The following is a 15,856-nucleotide window of genomic DNA, read 5'->3' as shown; positions in this document are numbered from 1 at the left end:
GCGGGTGTCCTCTGGAGCGATCGGGTCTGAATTTGGCCCTTCTGCTGCTTGGGCGTCCCGGGTGGCATGGTACCACCCTGTCTGCCTGCTGTCCACCAGATATGCCAGGGACAGGAGGGGAGGGGGGGTAGGGGGAGTCTGAGGTGCTGCGGTGTTCCTGCACCTCCCCGTTGGGAGTTACTGGCACGGGCACCATCACCTCCTCATCCCCCGGGGGTGCCCGATGGCCGCCGGGCTACTCCGTCCCATACGGGTGTGCGAGCGGAGCTATCCACTGAGACTCCCCCGTGACCTGGCACTGTCAATCCTGGAGGCCCGCTCTGCATGCTTGTGGCTATGGAGCACAGGGAGTGGACCATCGCCCTCTGGGACGGCGCCACATCACGCTGCGACTGTGCCATCACCTTCTGGGTCTCTGTCCCATCAGCCAGTGACTGCGCCATCTCCCTCTGGGACTGGGCCACCTCCCTCTGTGTCTGCGCCTCGTCGGTCAGCACCTGAGCAAGGCACCGACATTCCCAGCCATGGCCCGCTGTGACTGGGCCACGCTCAGGTGCGCCGCTGCGATTTCCAGGTGGCTCTGGCACATGGCTGCCTCTGATGCGGCAACTCTGTCCTGGGCCTCGGTCCACTCCTGCACAGAATGCTCCAGGCCTTGGATAGCAGCTGCTGGATGCTCGCCGACAATCCCTCATGTAGTCCCTGGCTTTGCGACTGCATTTCCACAATGGACGGATCTGTCCGTTCCAGAAGCCCGAAACCCGTCTCGATAGCAGCTCGTCCCTGGGGTCGGCCTGCCCTCCGACCGTCTGCTCCCTCAGGTGTTCCTACCTCCACCTGCTGTACTGGATCAGCTGTGTGGTCCGCACCAGATAGTGTCCCAGGAGTCTCTTCACTAAAGTGCCCAACCGAGGTGAGTGTCTCTGGGATGGTGAAGGGTGTTGGAGACAGCTGTGACGGGAAGTTAGGATCATCCCCGGACTCGAGGGCCAGGGTGTCTTTGTTCTCTTGTTGGGGGCTGCCATCCGAGCTGATCGGCACATGGAAGGGCGGGGGAGGGGGGCGCTGCGGCACTGGCTAGGGTGGGGGACACCAAAAGGAACCGCCCCATCACCAGCAGGTCCAGATTAGACAGCGGGCCGGGGGGGGAGTGGAGGTGGTGGGGGTGATGGTGGGGGCAAGGGTGAGAAAGAGGGTGGCGAGGATGGAGGTGAAAGTCAGGCTGATTTTGGGGCGAGGGTGGGGGTGAGGGTGGTGTGTGGGTGACGATGGTGTGGGGGGGGAGGGCGGTGTGGGAGTGAGGGTGGTGTGCAGATGGGGCTGAGGGTGATGTGGGAGTGAGGGTGGTGTGGGGTGAGGGGTGAGGATGAGGATGGCGCGTGGGGGTGAGGGTGGTGTGGGGGTGAGGGTGGGGGGTGAGGGTGGTGGGGTGAGGGTGGGGGGTGAGGGTGGTGTAGGGGTGAGGGTGATGTGGGGGTGAGGGTGGAGCGGGGTGGTGTTGGTGTGAGGGTGGGGGTGTGGGTGGTGTGGGAGTGAGGATGAGGCTGGGGGGTAAGGATGAGGGCGGTGGGTGGGTTTGAGGGTGATGTGGGAGTGAGGGTGGGGGTGTGGATGGTGTGGGAGTGAGGGTGGGGGTGAGGGTGGTGTGGGAGTGAGGATGAGGGTGGGGGGTAAGGATGAGGGCGGTGGGTGGGGGTTAGGGTGATGTGGGAGTGAGGGTGGGGGTGTGGATGGTGTGGGAGTGAGGGTGGGGGTGAGGGTGGTGTGGGAGTGAGGATGAGGGTGGGGGTAAGGATGAGGGCGGTGGGTGGGGGTGAGGGTGATGTGGGAGTGAGGGTGGGGGTAAGGGTCGTGTGGGAGTGAGGGCGAGGGTGGGGGTGATGATGAGGGTGGTGGTTGGGGGTGAGGGTGGTGTGGGGGTGGGGGTGCTGTGGGTAGTGAAGCTGAGGGTCGGGTTCATGGTGAAGGTCGTGGGTGGGGTGAGGGTGGGGTTGATGGTGACGGTGGTGTGGGGATGGTGTTGGAGGGGGTGTTGACACATGTGGCATTGGGAAAAGCAACTCAGCGGGGTCTCAGTTCCTTGCCTGCCGCCGGTCTCCACCTCAGCAACCTCCCTTTCCTCTGGGCTGCCGACCATGTCCAGGGCCCTCTGCTCAGCCACGGTGAGGGGCCGCGGGAACCTGCTCCTGGTTATGGGCGCAATTCTCCTCGGGCGGGGGAACAGAAAATGACAATGTTAGACCGTCCGCGCATGCAGCCCAGGGGGTGGGCAGCTGGTGACCTCAGTTGCCAAGACACCCGGCCATGGCAGCCGGTACGGATGCTGGCATGTGGTGTAGGGTGGGGTTCGGACATGTCCTGGATGGGGGTGGTTGGGTTACGGGTATGTGGGGTGGGGTTAGTGCCAGGCGCATGGTGCTGCCTACTCACTCTGGCTGCCCTGATCTGTCGTGAAGTTTCTTCCGTCAGTGCAGGCTGGTGGCGCTGATCGCCTCTGTGTCCAGGCACAGCGAATGCCTGGCAGCATCCTTCCTAAGCCAGTGGAGAGGGTGGCCCACATCTCCACCCCCACATCCAGGAGGGTCTCCAGCTCGGCATCAGTGAATCTTGCCGTGCTCCCCTCACTGCCATCTTGGTGGCTGGGATGGTGTGTGTGGGAAGTGCAGTGTGTATATGCAGCTGAAGCTTGTCAGCCTTCTGAGTGTCAATCGCCAATCTGACGAATCCGGCACTGGATCTCATTGAAATCGATTGTGTTCCATGTGGCGCTGGTGCTAGACCCTTAACAGTCGCTGAATTGGTCCAGTGCGGCGCCAGTTTTGCTGTCGTGGAAGTCCACGAATCCTGCTCCGGAGTCAACTCTTAGTCTCACGATTGAATAATTCCGCCACAGAGATCTGTGTCCTCTGGATAGGCGTCATCAGCCACGACCACAGCGGATAACCCCAGTCGCCCAAGAGCCAAACCCTTACCCCGGGATGTGCCTTGAAGGTGTCAGGAACTGTCGAGTATGCCGGGTTGAAGGCGTCATGCACACTGCCTGGATATCAGGCGCACACATGCATGATGTGCAGATCATGGTAGCACACCAGATCTATGTTGATCGAGTGGAACCCCGCTCAGTTTGTGAAGACCAACCCACCATGGGCCAATGCTTGTAGTGCGACTTACATCCCGTCAATCACTCTCTGAACCCGGGCATCTCGGTGATGGCAGTGGACCCTGCTGCCCTGGTATCCTGGTGGGCTCGGTCCACATTGAAGCTGATATATTGTGCTGACCAGGTATGTACGGCCTCCGTGACAACACCGATGCACCTGTGCACGAAGGTCTGCGAGATCCCAGGCAGATCCCCACACGACACCTGGAAGGACCACGTGGCGTAAAGGTTCAGGGTGACTGCCACCTTGACGGCCACCAGGTGTCTTCCCCCATACCCCGTGGTTCTAGGTGTGGCATGATGCGGCAGATATACCGTATGGTCCCCCTGCTCAGCCAGTCCGGCAGGTCCTCAAATGACAGGCGCTGCCGGTATGCACGCGGCCTGATGCAGCGCCTCCTTTCCACCTCCTCCTCGGCCTGTAGGGCAGCTGGCTCTCCATCCTCACTGGCACCCTCCTGTCGGGGCTACTGTGGACACGCTCCATGAGGAGGGGTGGGCAGCGGAATGTTTTCAGAAGGAAATTGGGAAGGAACTTGAGGGAAAACAAGTTGCAGCAATACAGGGATAGAGCGCCGGGGGGGGGGGGGGGGGGGGTGTGTGCAGGGGAGAATGGGGATGACTGGATGGATTTACAGAGAGCCAGAATGGACTCGTAGATTCATAGACATCGATGTTTACAGCACAGAATGAGGCCGTTCGACCCATCATGCCCAGGGTGGCCGACAAAGATCTGGCTACACCAATCCCAATTTTCCAGCGCTTTGCTCATAGCCCTGGAGGCTAGGGCAGCGTAAGTGAATATCTAACTTGATGGGCCAAGTGGCCTCGTTCTGTACTGTGATGATTCAAAATCTCACCATGGCGATGGTTGTGAACAGCTTCCCCATTAAACCATTCTGACCAATACCTCCTGGCAACTAAATCTGCTCCTCATCTCCACGCCATCCAAACAGCTCTTCATCTTCGTCATTTTTCACGCGGACGACAGCTTGGACGGTGATCACTAGAAACTGGAGAAGGAATAGACTATTCAGCCCATTGAGCTTGTGGTTCACCATTCAATAAGATCTTGGCTGATCTTCTGCCTTGTCTCCATGTGCGTACTTCTCCCCGCATCCCTTAATTCCCAGAAACACCAAAACCCTGTCCGTCCCAGCCTGAAATGTGTTCAGCGATGGAGCATCCACAACCCTCTGGCATAGATAATCCCAAAGATTCACAACCTCTTGAGCGAAGAAATTTCTCCTCATCTCAGTCCAAAATGGCCGACCCCTTTTCCTGAGATCGTGCTGCCCACCACGCAACCCACCCACCCCCTGCACCCACACCCCCCCCCCCCCCTTTAAATATGAAGACCAAAACTGCACACACAATCCCAGATGTGGCCTCATCAAAACCCTCAACAGCTGTAACAAGACTCCGAATCTTAGAATCATACAGGACAGAAGAGGCCCTTTGGCCCATCTAGCCAGCACCAACAAAAGAAAATGACTCGATTCTACACTAATCCCATTTCCCAGCTCTTGGCCCATAGCTTTGAATGTTATGACACTTCAAGTGCTCATCCAAGTACATTTTAAAGGTTGTGAGGTTTCCTGCCTCAGGTGCCTTCCCAGACAGGGCATTCCAGATTCCCACCACCCTCTGGGTGAAAATATCTTTCCTCAAATCCCCTCTAAACCTCCTCTCTTTCACCTGAAAATCATGACCCTTTGTTATTCACCAATGTGCTACTTGCTTTCCTTATTGCTTGTTGCATCTGTGTGCTAACATTCTGTGTTCCTTGTCCCAGCACACCCAGGTCTCGTTGAACATCAACATTGAAATTTCTGCACTGCACTTTTTAAAAATGACTTTTGTTTTTAATCTACTGACCAAAGTGAATAATTCACATTTCCTGATATTGTACTCCATCCACCGTCCACTCACTTAACCTGCCGGTATCTCTTTGCAGGCTCTCTGTGTCCTGCCCACAGCTTACCCTCCCACCTTGCTTTGTATCATCAACCAACTGTTAATACATTACTCGCTGGGCACAATCTTCCGTCCTCATAGCGTTCTTGCGCAAGCGAAACGAGGCCAGTGAAAAGCAGGATAGGCCACAAACACGAACCATGCCAGGTGCCAAACATCTTGCGACACAACCATCCCACTCCCTTAGACGAAATCGGGATCTCACCATAGCAAGGTGAGAAACCAATTATCACCACTTAAGCCCAATTTCCATACAATTAACGGGAGCCACCCCATATCCAACGGCCGCCCGTGGAAATGCTGGTGCCGATTAGCACTCCTTTTTAAAAATGTGAAGCTGGTGGAAGGGCTTCCATGGGGAGCCGAAGAGGCAAGTAGCCATCTTTGCTCACAGGTAAAGAGCTTACCACTCCAGTGTTCGGTGCGGGGTGTGGGACCTTGGGCTGGGGGCGGGGGACCCTCCACAGGGGTGGGCCGCTATCGGAGGGTGGGGGGGGGGGCGCGTTGGGGCAACCGGGAGGCAACCGCTCGTGACACCACCATGCCACCCCTCTATTATTTGCCTGTTCTGGGGGCAACCCTTGTCTCTGCCCGAAGGAGAAAATGCAGGAAAATCGCAGCAGGTCTGGCAGCGTCTGTAGGGAGAATGAAAGATGAGTCATAGCCACAGAAACCCAGGGAAACTGGGTGCTAATGGCCACAGTGATTTGCTTTTATCCCTTGTCTCTGCCCGTTTGCCTCAGCTACCAGCCATAACCCCCATTGGCTGCTGAGGCCTCTGGCCATGTGGCTGACAGCTATTGGCAATAGGGAATTGACAATCGTGGTTCAGTGAGCACTTCACACAACCCAAGTGGCTTCCCATGGGTGAGCGGGCCATGTAGCATGTGGGAGTCATTGCTTAGCACCCCAATCACACCTTGATGCTTGGACACTGTGCTTGAACACCGTGGGAGGCAACATCACACACGCAGCAGCCATCATCCAAATACCCAGAGGATGGGACACATCTCCAGGGACATGTCCATGACCGGAGGGTGGGTGGGTGCCACGGGGAGGGGGAGGGGAGGGGGGATGCTTGGAGAGATGGGCCAAGGGTTCAGAGGTCAGCCTGCATTGCAGAAGAAAGTGACAGAAGCATCATAATGGTTGTGCATAAAGGTGGTTAATGTGTTTTACAATACCCCACTCTCCTGATGGTGCCACCTCCCCCACCCTTTACCTACCCCCACTCCCCATCCCACCTCCTCCTCCGTCCCCCCGGTGCTCTCAGTGAGCCTCGATGTGCTTGGCCCTCCCAGCTCTACCACTACACCTAGATGTTTCCCCAGGATGCACATCTGAGATGGAGGCAGCCAGCTGCTTACCTCGTCCCGTGGCCTTCACTGCTCCGGGCGGGCGTCCTCTGGGGCCGGAGGGCCCCGGCTCACTTGTTGACGGCACAGCTGTGTCGCCCTGACCCGTGTGCTGACTTCGAGATGTGGCCTCAACAGATGGTGCCCGATCTCTGAGTCCAGCTGCCGAAAGAAATTCTGAGGGCTGGACTCTCCCGTCCCAGCCGCTGCAGGAACACCACAGGCAAGCCGTGTACAATGGAGAACTCCATTGGCCGCGGGCAGGATTCTCCGGTCACCAGGGGGGGGGAGGGGGAGACGGAGCCTGAGAAACCCACCCAATGTGTGGACAAAACCAGTGAGAACCTCCCCAGGGCTGGAGATAATGACTAAATGTCAATGAATAGCGGTGAGGAAACCCACTACAAATGAACTGAGAAATGTTGCCGGAGAATCGCACCCTTAGTCTCCAGCCTCACATCGCATCCTCAACCTGATATTGGCTAATGCACCCTCCATCCTGAAGGGTCAATGGCAAGGAGATTGGTGAGGGCAGAGTTCTTCCTAAACCTGTGGCACTGGGATAATCAATCAATTCGCCTCCCCCTCAATAACTGCCCTGGCTAGCACACTGAGTGAGACCAGGCCTTTGTTTCTTCATTCTCAGCCTTCACACAGTAAGCAAGCTTTCATTTAAAATGGTGTCAGCAACGGGTCTCGAAACAGGAAGTGGAACCTCACCAAAACCAAGATCGCCTGTTCCATCACAAGGTGTGAACTGCACAGATGCTGACTGCACCAATCTGACTGACTGCTGCTTTTTCTGAAATAACTTAGACTCAGGGGCAATTTCCAATTGACTTCTCCATTGTGACCAAACCCTACACCAGGTTTCTGAAGAAAAGGACAGGATGTCCCCTCAGCACCTCACAATGAAGCACTTTTATTGTTAAAGACTATTCATTGTCTTCAAGTGGGAAACATGGCAGCCAATGTGCAGTTTGCACAAAAGAGTGTTCCCACCTGCCCTCAGACAGCCCCTCCCTCAGTCTCCCCCTGCCCTCAGACAGCCCCTCCCTCAGTCTCCCCACTGCCCTCAGACAGCCCCTCCCTCAGTCTCCCCACTGCCCTCAGACAGCCCCTCCCTCAGTCTCCCCACTGCCCTCAGACAGCCCCTCCCTCAGACTCCCCACTGCCCTCAGACAGCCCCTCCCTCAGTCTCCCCACTGCCCTCAGACAGCCCCTCCCTCAGTCTCCCCACTGCCCTCAGACAGCCCCTCCCTCAGTCAGCCCCTCCCTCAGTCTCTCCCTGCCCTCAGACAGCCCCTCCCTCAGTCTCTCCCTGCCCTCAGACAGCCCCTCCCTCAGTCTCCCCACTGCCCTCAGACAGCCCCTCCCTCAGTCTCCCCACTGCCCTGACAGACCCTCCCTCAATCTCCCCCTGCCCTCAGACAGCCCTTCCCTCAGTCTCTCCCTGCCCTCAGACAGCCCCTCCCTCAGTCTCCCCACTGCCCTCAGACAGCCCCTCCCTCAGTCTCCCCACTGCCCTGACAGACCCTCCCTCAATCTCCCCCTGCCCTCAGTCAGCTCCTCTCAGTCTCCCCCTGCCCTCAGACAGCCCCTCCCTCAGTCTCCCCCTGCCCTCAGGCAGCCCCTCCCTCAGTCTCCCCACTGCCCTCAGACAGCCCCTCCCTCAGTCTCCCACCTGCCCTCAGACAGCCCCTCCCTCAGTCTCCCCACTGCCCTCAGGCAGCCCCTCCCTCAATCTCCCCTGCCCTCAGTCTCCCCTGCCTTCAGACAGCCCCTCCCTCAGTCTCCCCACTGCCCTCAGACAGCCCCTCCCTCAGTCTCCCCACTGCCCTGACAGACCCTCCCTCAATCTCCCCCTGCCCTCAGTCAGCTCCTCTCAGTCTCCCCCTGCCCTCAGACAGCCCCTCCCTCAATCTCCCCCTGCCCTCAGTCAGCTCCTCTCAGTCTCCCATTGCCCTCAGACAGCCCCTCCCTCAGTCTCCCCCTGCCCTCAGGCAGCCCCTCCCTCAGTCTCCCCACTGCCCTCAGACAGCCCCTCCCTCAGTCTCCCACCTGCCCTCAGACAGCCCCTCCCTCAGACAGCCCCTCCCTCAGTCTCCCCACTGCCCTCAGGCAGCCCCTCCCTCAATCTCCCCTGCCCTCAGTCAGCCCCTCCCTCAGTCTCCCCTGCCTTCAGACAGCCCCTCCCTCAGTCTCCCCACTGCCCTCGGACAGCCCCTCCCTCAGACTCCCCCTGCTCTGTCAGTACCTCCCTCAGACTCCCCTTGCCCTCAGTCAGCCCCTCCCTCAGTCTCCCCACTGCCCTCAGACAGCCCCTCCCTCAGTCTCCCCACTGCCCTCAGACAGCCCCTCCCTCAGTCTCCCCAATGCCCTGACAGCCCCTCCCTCAATCTCCCCTGCCCTCAGTCAGCTCCTCTCAGTCTCCCCCTGCCCTCAGACAGCCCCTCCCTCAATCTCCCCTGCCCTCAGTCAGCCCCTCCCTCAATCTCCCCCTGCCCTCAGTCAGCCCCTCCTTCAGTCTCCCCACTGCCCTCAGACAGCCCCTCCCTCAATCTCCCCTGCCCTCAGTCAGCCCCTCCCTCAATCTCCCCCTGCCCTCAGTCAGCTCCTCTCAGTCTCCCCCGCCCTCAGACAGCCCCTCCCTCAATCTCCCCCTGCCCTCAGTCAGCTCCTCTCAGTCTCCCCCTGCCCTCAGACAGCCCCTCCCTCAGTCTCCCCCTGCCCTCAGGCAGCCCCTCCCTCAGTCTCCCCCTGCCCTCAGGCAGTCCCTCCCTCAGTCTCCCCCTGCCCTCAGACAGCCCCTCCCTCAGTCTCCCCCTGCCCTCAGGCAGCCCCTCCCTCAGTCTCCCCACTGCCCTCAGACAGCCCCTCCCTCAGTCTCCCACCTGCCCTCAGACAGCCCCTCCCTCAGTCTCCCCACTGCCCTCAGGCAGCCCCTCCCTCAATCTCCCCTGCCCTCAGTCAGCTCCTCCCTCAGTCTCCCCTGCCTTCAGACAGCCCCTCCCTCAGTCTCCCCACTGCCCTCAGACAGCCCCTCCCTCAGACTCCCCCTGCCCTCAGTCAGTACCTCCCTCAGACTCCCCTTGCCCTCAGTCAGCCCCTCCCTCAGTCTCCCCTGCCCTGAGTCAGCCCCTCCCTCAGTCTCCCCACTGCCCTCAGTCAGCCCCTCCCTCAGTCACCCCCTCCCTCAGTCACCCTCCCCCCTCAGTCTCCCCTTCTCTCATGCTCCCCCCTCCCTCAGGCGGTCCCTCCCTCAGTCTTACTGTTCCCTCAGTTGGCCCCCTCCCTCAGTCTCCTCCTCTCTGTGTCCCCCTCCCTCAGTCACCACCTCCCTTAGTCTTCCCTCTCCCTCCACCTGCACCCTTGCTTAGTGACCCTCTTCCTGCCCCCTCCCTCCATTTCCCTCTGCTCTCAGTCACTGTCCTCCCTCAGTCTCTCCCCGCCCTCAGTCAGTCCCTCCCTCTGTCTCCTCCCTCCCTCAGTCTCTCCCCGCCCTCAGTCAGTCCCTCCCTCTGTCTCCTCCCTCCCTCAGTCTCTCCCCGCCCTCAGTCAGTCCCTCCCTCTGTCTCCTCCCTCCCTCAGTCTCTCCCCGCCCTCAGTCAGTCCCTCCCTCTGTCTCCTCCCTCCCTCAGTCTCTCCCCGCCCTCAGTCAGTCCCTCCCTCTGTCTCCTCCCTCCCTCAGTCTCTCCCCGCCCTCAGTCAGTCCCTCCCTCTGTCTCCTCCCTCCCTCAGTCTCTCCCCGCCCTCAGTCAGTCCCTCCCTCTGTCTCCTCCCTCCTTCAGTCTCCCCCCGTCCTCAGACTCCCCTTCCATGTCACTGAAGCGAAACAATGGCTCCGCCACCAGCTTGAGAAGGGACTGACTTCACCGGAGCAAATTGGAATTAATCGTGGCGTCAGCTGGAGAAAGACAGATTTCTGATTGACCTTTTCACAACCCTCCAAAAGCGTTTCACAGCTCATGAAGTATTTTTCTGAAAGTTTTACCTCTGTAGTAAGGTAGGAAATGCTGCAGCCATTTGGAGCACAGCGAGATCCCACATACAGCAAACATGATCATTCCCCAGACCATTCTTCAGTGATTTTCGAGGGATAAATCTTGGGCCCAGGACATTGGGGGAAACTGCCCCCCTTGCCCCCACCTCTCCCCTCCCAGCCATTCCCTCCCCCCATCTCACCAACCTCCAGCTCTTCCTTCAAACAGTGGCCATGGGATCTTTAACACCCACTCACCATTGTCCGTCAAGTCATGTTACGTCTGAGGAGCAGTGACTCCAATAGCATGCACTACTTCAGTACTGGACTGTGGGTGTAGGCTAAAAGCCTTATGCTAAAGTGTATGGAAAAGAACAAGAACAACATTGGTCCTTTGAGCAAAGTGTGTGCAGAAGCCACAGTTGGCATGAGGCAATAAATGACATAATTCTCAGTATGTCATTTCTGAGACCTGTTCATTTCTGAGCTTTCCAACCAAGCCCAGGCATGCACACACACATACACATGCACACATACATATGCACATACACACACACATGTACACATCCACACACACACATATGCAGACACACATATATACAGTATACACACAAACAGAGATAACCACGGGCACATATACACACACAATCATACACACACACCTATGCACGCACACATGCATACACATATATACACAGACAAACACATACACACACACACAAACACCCACACACACATATACACACGCACATGCACACAGGGGCAGCACGGTAGTATATTGGGGCTTTTCACAGTAACTTCATTTGAAGCCTACTCGTGACAAGCGATTTTCATTTCATTTCATTTCATATTGGTTAGCACAACTGCTTCACAGCTCCAGGGTCCCAGGTTCAATTCCCGGCTTGGGTCACTGTCTGTGCGGAGTCTGCACATCCTCCCCGTGTTTGCGTGAGTTTCCTCCGGGTGCTCCGGTTTCCTCCCACAATCCAAAGATGTGCAGGTTAGGTGGATTGGCCATGCTAAATTGCCCCTTAGTGTCCAAAATTGCCCTGAGTGTCGGGTGGGGTTACTGGGTTATGGGGAGGTTGAGGTGTGGGTTTGGGTAGGGTTCTCTTTCCAAGAGCCGGTGCAGACCCGATGGGCCGAATGGTCTCTTTCTGCGCTATAAATTCTGTGATTCACACATACATACATACACACACACACACACACAGCTCCTACATAAAGTCATAGAAATGAACAAGCACAGAGCAGGCTGAATATCGCTGACTATTTCTGTGCTTCCTCTTGCTGTGTGGTTAGTGTGACAGCCGTTCTGTGGAGCCTCTGTTGGTCACCTGAGGCCCAGGCAGCAGACCATCCAATCCACACATGTGTCAGCACGAAGGCAGGTTCTCAACGTTGCTGAAAGAATTATTCGGCAGCACCATATTCACCCGAGGCACATCCCAAAGCGTTTCCAGACAACGATCACCAGTCCAAAATGTGGCCATTCGTTGAATGTAGGAATTTGTGCACATTAAGGTCCCTCAGGCAGCTACATGATGCAGAGCCCACAGCTTCCCATCGGGCAGCAGTCTCGTCTCAGGATCGCCAGGTTCCGGGTTTCTGTCCCATTCCAGGGTTTGAGAGCAGCAAATTGGGCTGACTGAGGGAGGGCTGCACTCTCAGAGGGTCAGTACTGAGGGAGTGCTGCACTGTCAGAGGGTCAGTACTGAGGGAGGGCTGCACTCTCAGAGGGTCAGTACTGAGGGAGTGCTGCACTGTCAGAGGGTCAGTACTGAGGGAGGGCTGCACTCTCAGAGGGTCAGTACTGAGGGAGTGCTGCACTGTCAGAGGGTCAGTACTGAGGGAGTGCTGCACTGTCAGAGGGTCAGTACTGAGGGAGTGCTGCACTGTCAGAGGGTCAGTACTGAGGGAGTGCTGCACTGTCAGAGGGTCAGTACTGAGGGAATGCTGCACTGTCAGAGGGTTAGTACTGAGGGAGGGCTGCACTGTCAGAGGGTCAGTACTGAGGGAGTGCTGCACTGTCAGAGGGTCAGTACTGAGGGAGTGCTGCACTGTCAGAGGGTCAGTACTGAGGGAGCGCTGCACTGTCAGAGGGTCAGTACTGAGGGAGTGCTGCACTGTCAGAGGGTCAGTACTGAGGGAGCGCTGCACTGTCAGAGGGTCAGTACTGAGGGAGCGCTGCACTGTCAGAGGGTCAGTACACAGGGAGTGCCGCACTGTCAGAGGGTCAGTACTGAGTGAGTGCTGCCCTGTCAGAGGGTCAGTACTGAGGGAGTGCTACACTGTCAGAGGGTCAGTACTGAGGGAGAGCTGCACTGACAGAGGGTCAGTACTGAGGGAGTGCTGCACTGTCAGAGGGTCAGTACTGAGGGAGTGCTGCACTGACAGAGGGTCAGTACTGAGGGAGTGCTACACTGTCAGAGGATCAGTACTGAGGGAGTGCTACACTGTCAGAGGGTCAGTACTGAGGGAGTGCTACACTGTCAGAGGGTCAGTACTGAGGGAGTGCTGCACTGTCAGAGGGTCAGTACACAGGGAGTGCCGCACTGTCAGAGGGTCAGTACTGAGTGAGTGCTGCCCTGTCAGAGGGTCAGTACTGAGGGAGTGCTGCACTGTCAGAGGGTCAGTACACAGGGAGTGCCGCACTGTCAGAGGGTCAGTACTGAGGGAGAGCTGCACTGTCAGAGGGTCAGTACTGAGGGAGAGCTGCACTGTCAGAGGGTCAGTACACAGGGAGTGCCGCACTGTCAGAGGGTCAGTACACAGGGAGTGCCGCACTGTCAGAGGGTCAGTACTGAGGGAGAGCTGCACTGTCAGAGGGTCAGTACTGAGGGAGTGCTGCACTGTCAGAGGGTCAGTACTGAGGGAGTGCCGCACTGTCAGAGGGTCAGTACTGAGGGAGTGCTGCACTGTCAGAGGGTCAGTATTGAGGGAGTGCCGCACTGTCAGACGGTCAGTACTGAGGGAGTGCTGCACTGTCAGAGAGTCAGTACTGAGGGAGTGCTGCACTGTCAGAGGGTCAGTACTGAGGGAGTGCTACACTGTCAGAGGGTCAGTACTGAGGGAGTGCTGCACTGTCAGAGGGTCAGTACTGAGGGAGTGCTGCACTGTCAGAGGGTCAGTACTGAGGGAGTGCCGCACTGTCAGAGGGTCAGTACTGAGGGAGTGCTACACTGTCAGAGGGTCAGTACTGAGGGAGCGCTGCACTGTCAGAGGGTCAGTATTGAGGGAGTGCTGCACCGTCAGAGGGTCAGTACTGAGGGAGTGCTGCACTGTCAGAGGGTCAGTACTGAGGGAGTGCTGCACCGTCAGAGGATCAGTACTGAGGGTGTGCTGCACTGTCAGAGGGTCAGTAGTGAGGGAGCGCTGCATTGTCGGAAGGCTGTTGCCTTTCTGAAGCAAGCTTTGTCAGCTGTCCCTGGGGCCTCCTTGAATGGGTGAATGATCACACGTCGCTGTTTCGACAAAAAATCGGTGTGTTCTTCCTGCTGCAAAGCAAAAGAGAAAAGTTTTGCAAAATCTGCTGAGGTTCTCCTTGGGTCTGTGGGAGATAACAGAAAGCTCACCTTTCCAGTCAATGCCTCCTTCAGCAGATCGGAGATCCCCCTCCATCACCTGAGCTCAATATCGCTGGACCAACATCACAATAAAAAACCCTGCTGGATGTCACTGTGATGGTGCTGCTTGTGGGATCTTACTGTGCACACGAGCAGCTGCCTTTCCCACAGTACCCCAACTGGACATAGAAGCACTTTGCCATGTCCGCTGGTTTGGTGTGAAGTGTTACGTCAGCCCAAATGTCAGGTCCCACTTTCTGTGACCCGGCTTAACTGTTTTTTAAAATCTTGCCCATTGAGGGATGAATTTAATATTTGGTGAAGCACCTTCCGTTGCTCAATCCGCTGTGTGAAGGCTTGTGTCGGTGATTGTCAAGGTTGTCACAGGGCACGGTCTGGGATTCCAGACGGCCCACGTGTTCTTTTCGCATTTTATTTAATGTTATTGATCTCTTGCAGGACTTTTCTGACTTCTCTGAATTTATCAACTGGAACTCCAGCTATGGCTATTCGTCGAATGACAGCTATGATCCGTGTGACACCAGTGCTGTCTGTTCAGTTCAGCCCTGCGACACCATTGACAGCCAAAGATTTCACCGTGTCTTCATCCCCATCTTCTACTCGGCTGTTTTCCTCGTTGGATTGATCGGCAACGGGGTGGTGGTGTTGGTCCTCACCAGGCACATGCGAACCCTGGCTGTGACCGAGACCTACATTCTTCACTTGGCCCTGGCTGACCTCCTGCTGGTTGTGGGCATGCCGTTCTGGGCAGCCGAGGCAGCCTGGGGCTGGACCTTCTGGACAGCTACATGCAAGATCGTGGGCGCCCTGTACAACATCAGCTTCTACAGCAGCATCTACCTGCTGGTCTGCATCAGCTTTGACCGCTACCTGTCGATTGTGCACGCGGTCCAGATGTACAAGAGGCGCCGGCCATGGCGGATCTACCTCAGCTGCCTCACAGTGTGGCTCACCTGTCTCCTGCTGGCCATTCCCGACTTCATCTACCTGAGGCCGATCGAGACCAATGGCTCCTTCAAATGTGCTCACGACTATGAGGCAGATCAGACCAAAGCTTGGATCGTGACACTGCGCTTTTTCTACCACATCACCGGCTTCCTCGCCCCACTGCTAGTTATGGCCTACTGTTACCTGAACATCGTCGTGACCCTCAAACAGTCCCACAACCTCCAGCGGCGGAAGGAATGCCGGGCCATCAAGGTCATAATGGTGGTGGTGCTCGCCTTCCTGGTGTGCTGGACCCCGTACAACGTGGTCATGTTCGTGGAGACCTTGCACCGGCTGGGGGCCATCGGGCGGGACTGCGAGATGGAGGGTCGCCTCGACACTGGCTACTCCCTCACAGGCTGCCTGGGCAATGTGCACTGCTGCCTCAACCCCTTCCTGTACGCATTCGTCGGAGTAAAGTTCCGCAGGCAGCTGCTGGAGACCCTCCGCGAGGGGGGCTGCATCAGCCACAACTTTGTGAAGAGATGCAGCAAACCGGGCCGGCGACACTCCGTCATGACAGTCTCGGAATCCGGGGAAACTTCCTACTCTGGATTCTAAGCACCCGGTTCGAATCCCCCGCCTATCATCCCTCCCCCTCCCTGGGTGAGGTTGAGGGAGGGAAGGGGATGGGGGAAGGAAGCTGAGGCAGGGGGTGGGGGAGTAGGATGCGGTGCTGTTGTTGAGTGGAGAGAGACTGATTCATCAATGAGGCAGCAGCGATGAGCGACTTCAGGGAATGTGGAGAAACTGGGAGAAGCTGGCATTGTTCTCCTCAGGAGAGGGTTCGGGGGAGATTGAATCAAGA

At 57.4% G+C, this 15,856-nt stretch overlaps 1 protein-coding gene across 1 annotated transcript in view; it reads left to right on the top strand.

The window, feature by feature from the left end:
• LOC119974479 (C-X-C chemokine receptor type 3-like) overlaps nt 1-15,609 on the top strand; it is a 37,355-nt gene extending 21,746 nt beyond the window's left edge. The window contains exon 2 of the mRNA XM_038813393.1: nt 14,500-15,609. Within this exon, the coding sequence (XP_038669321.1) occupies nt 14,500-15,609 (1,110 nt within the window). The remainder of the gene's footprint in view (nt 1-14,499) is intronic.
• Nucleotides 15,610-15,856: the final 247 nt, after the last annotated feature.

This window comes from Scyliorhinus canicula, chromosome 12, assembly GCF_902713615.1.
Source record: "Scyliorhinus canicula chromosome 12, sScyCan1.1, whole genome shotgun sequence".
Taxonomy (NCBI): Eukaryota; Metazoa; Chordata; class Chondrichthyes; order Carcharhiniformes; family Scyliorhinidae; genus Scyliorhinus; species Scyliorhinus canicula.
Note: the sequence above shows the minus strand (reverse complement) of the source record. Positions and strands in the feature narration are given on the sequence as shown.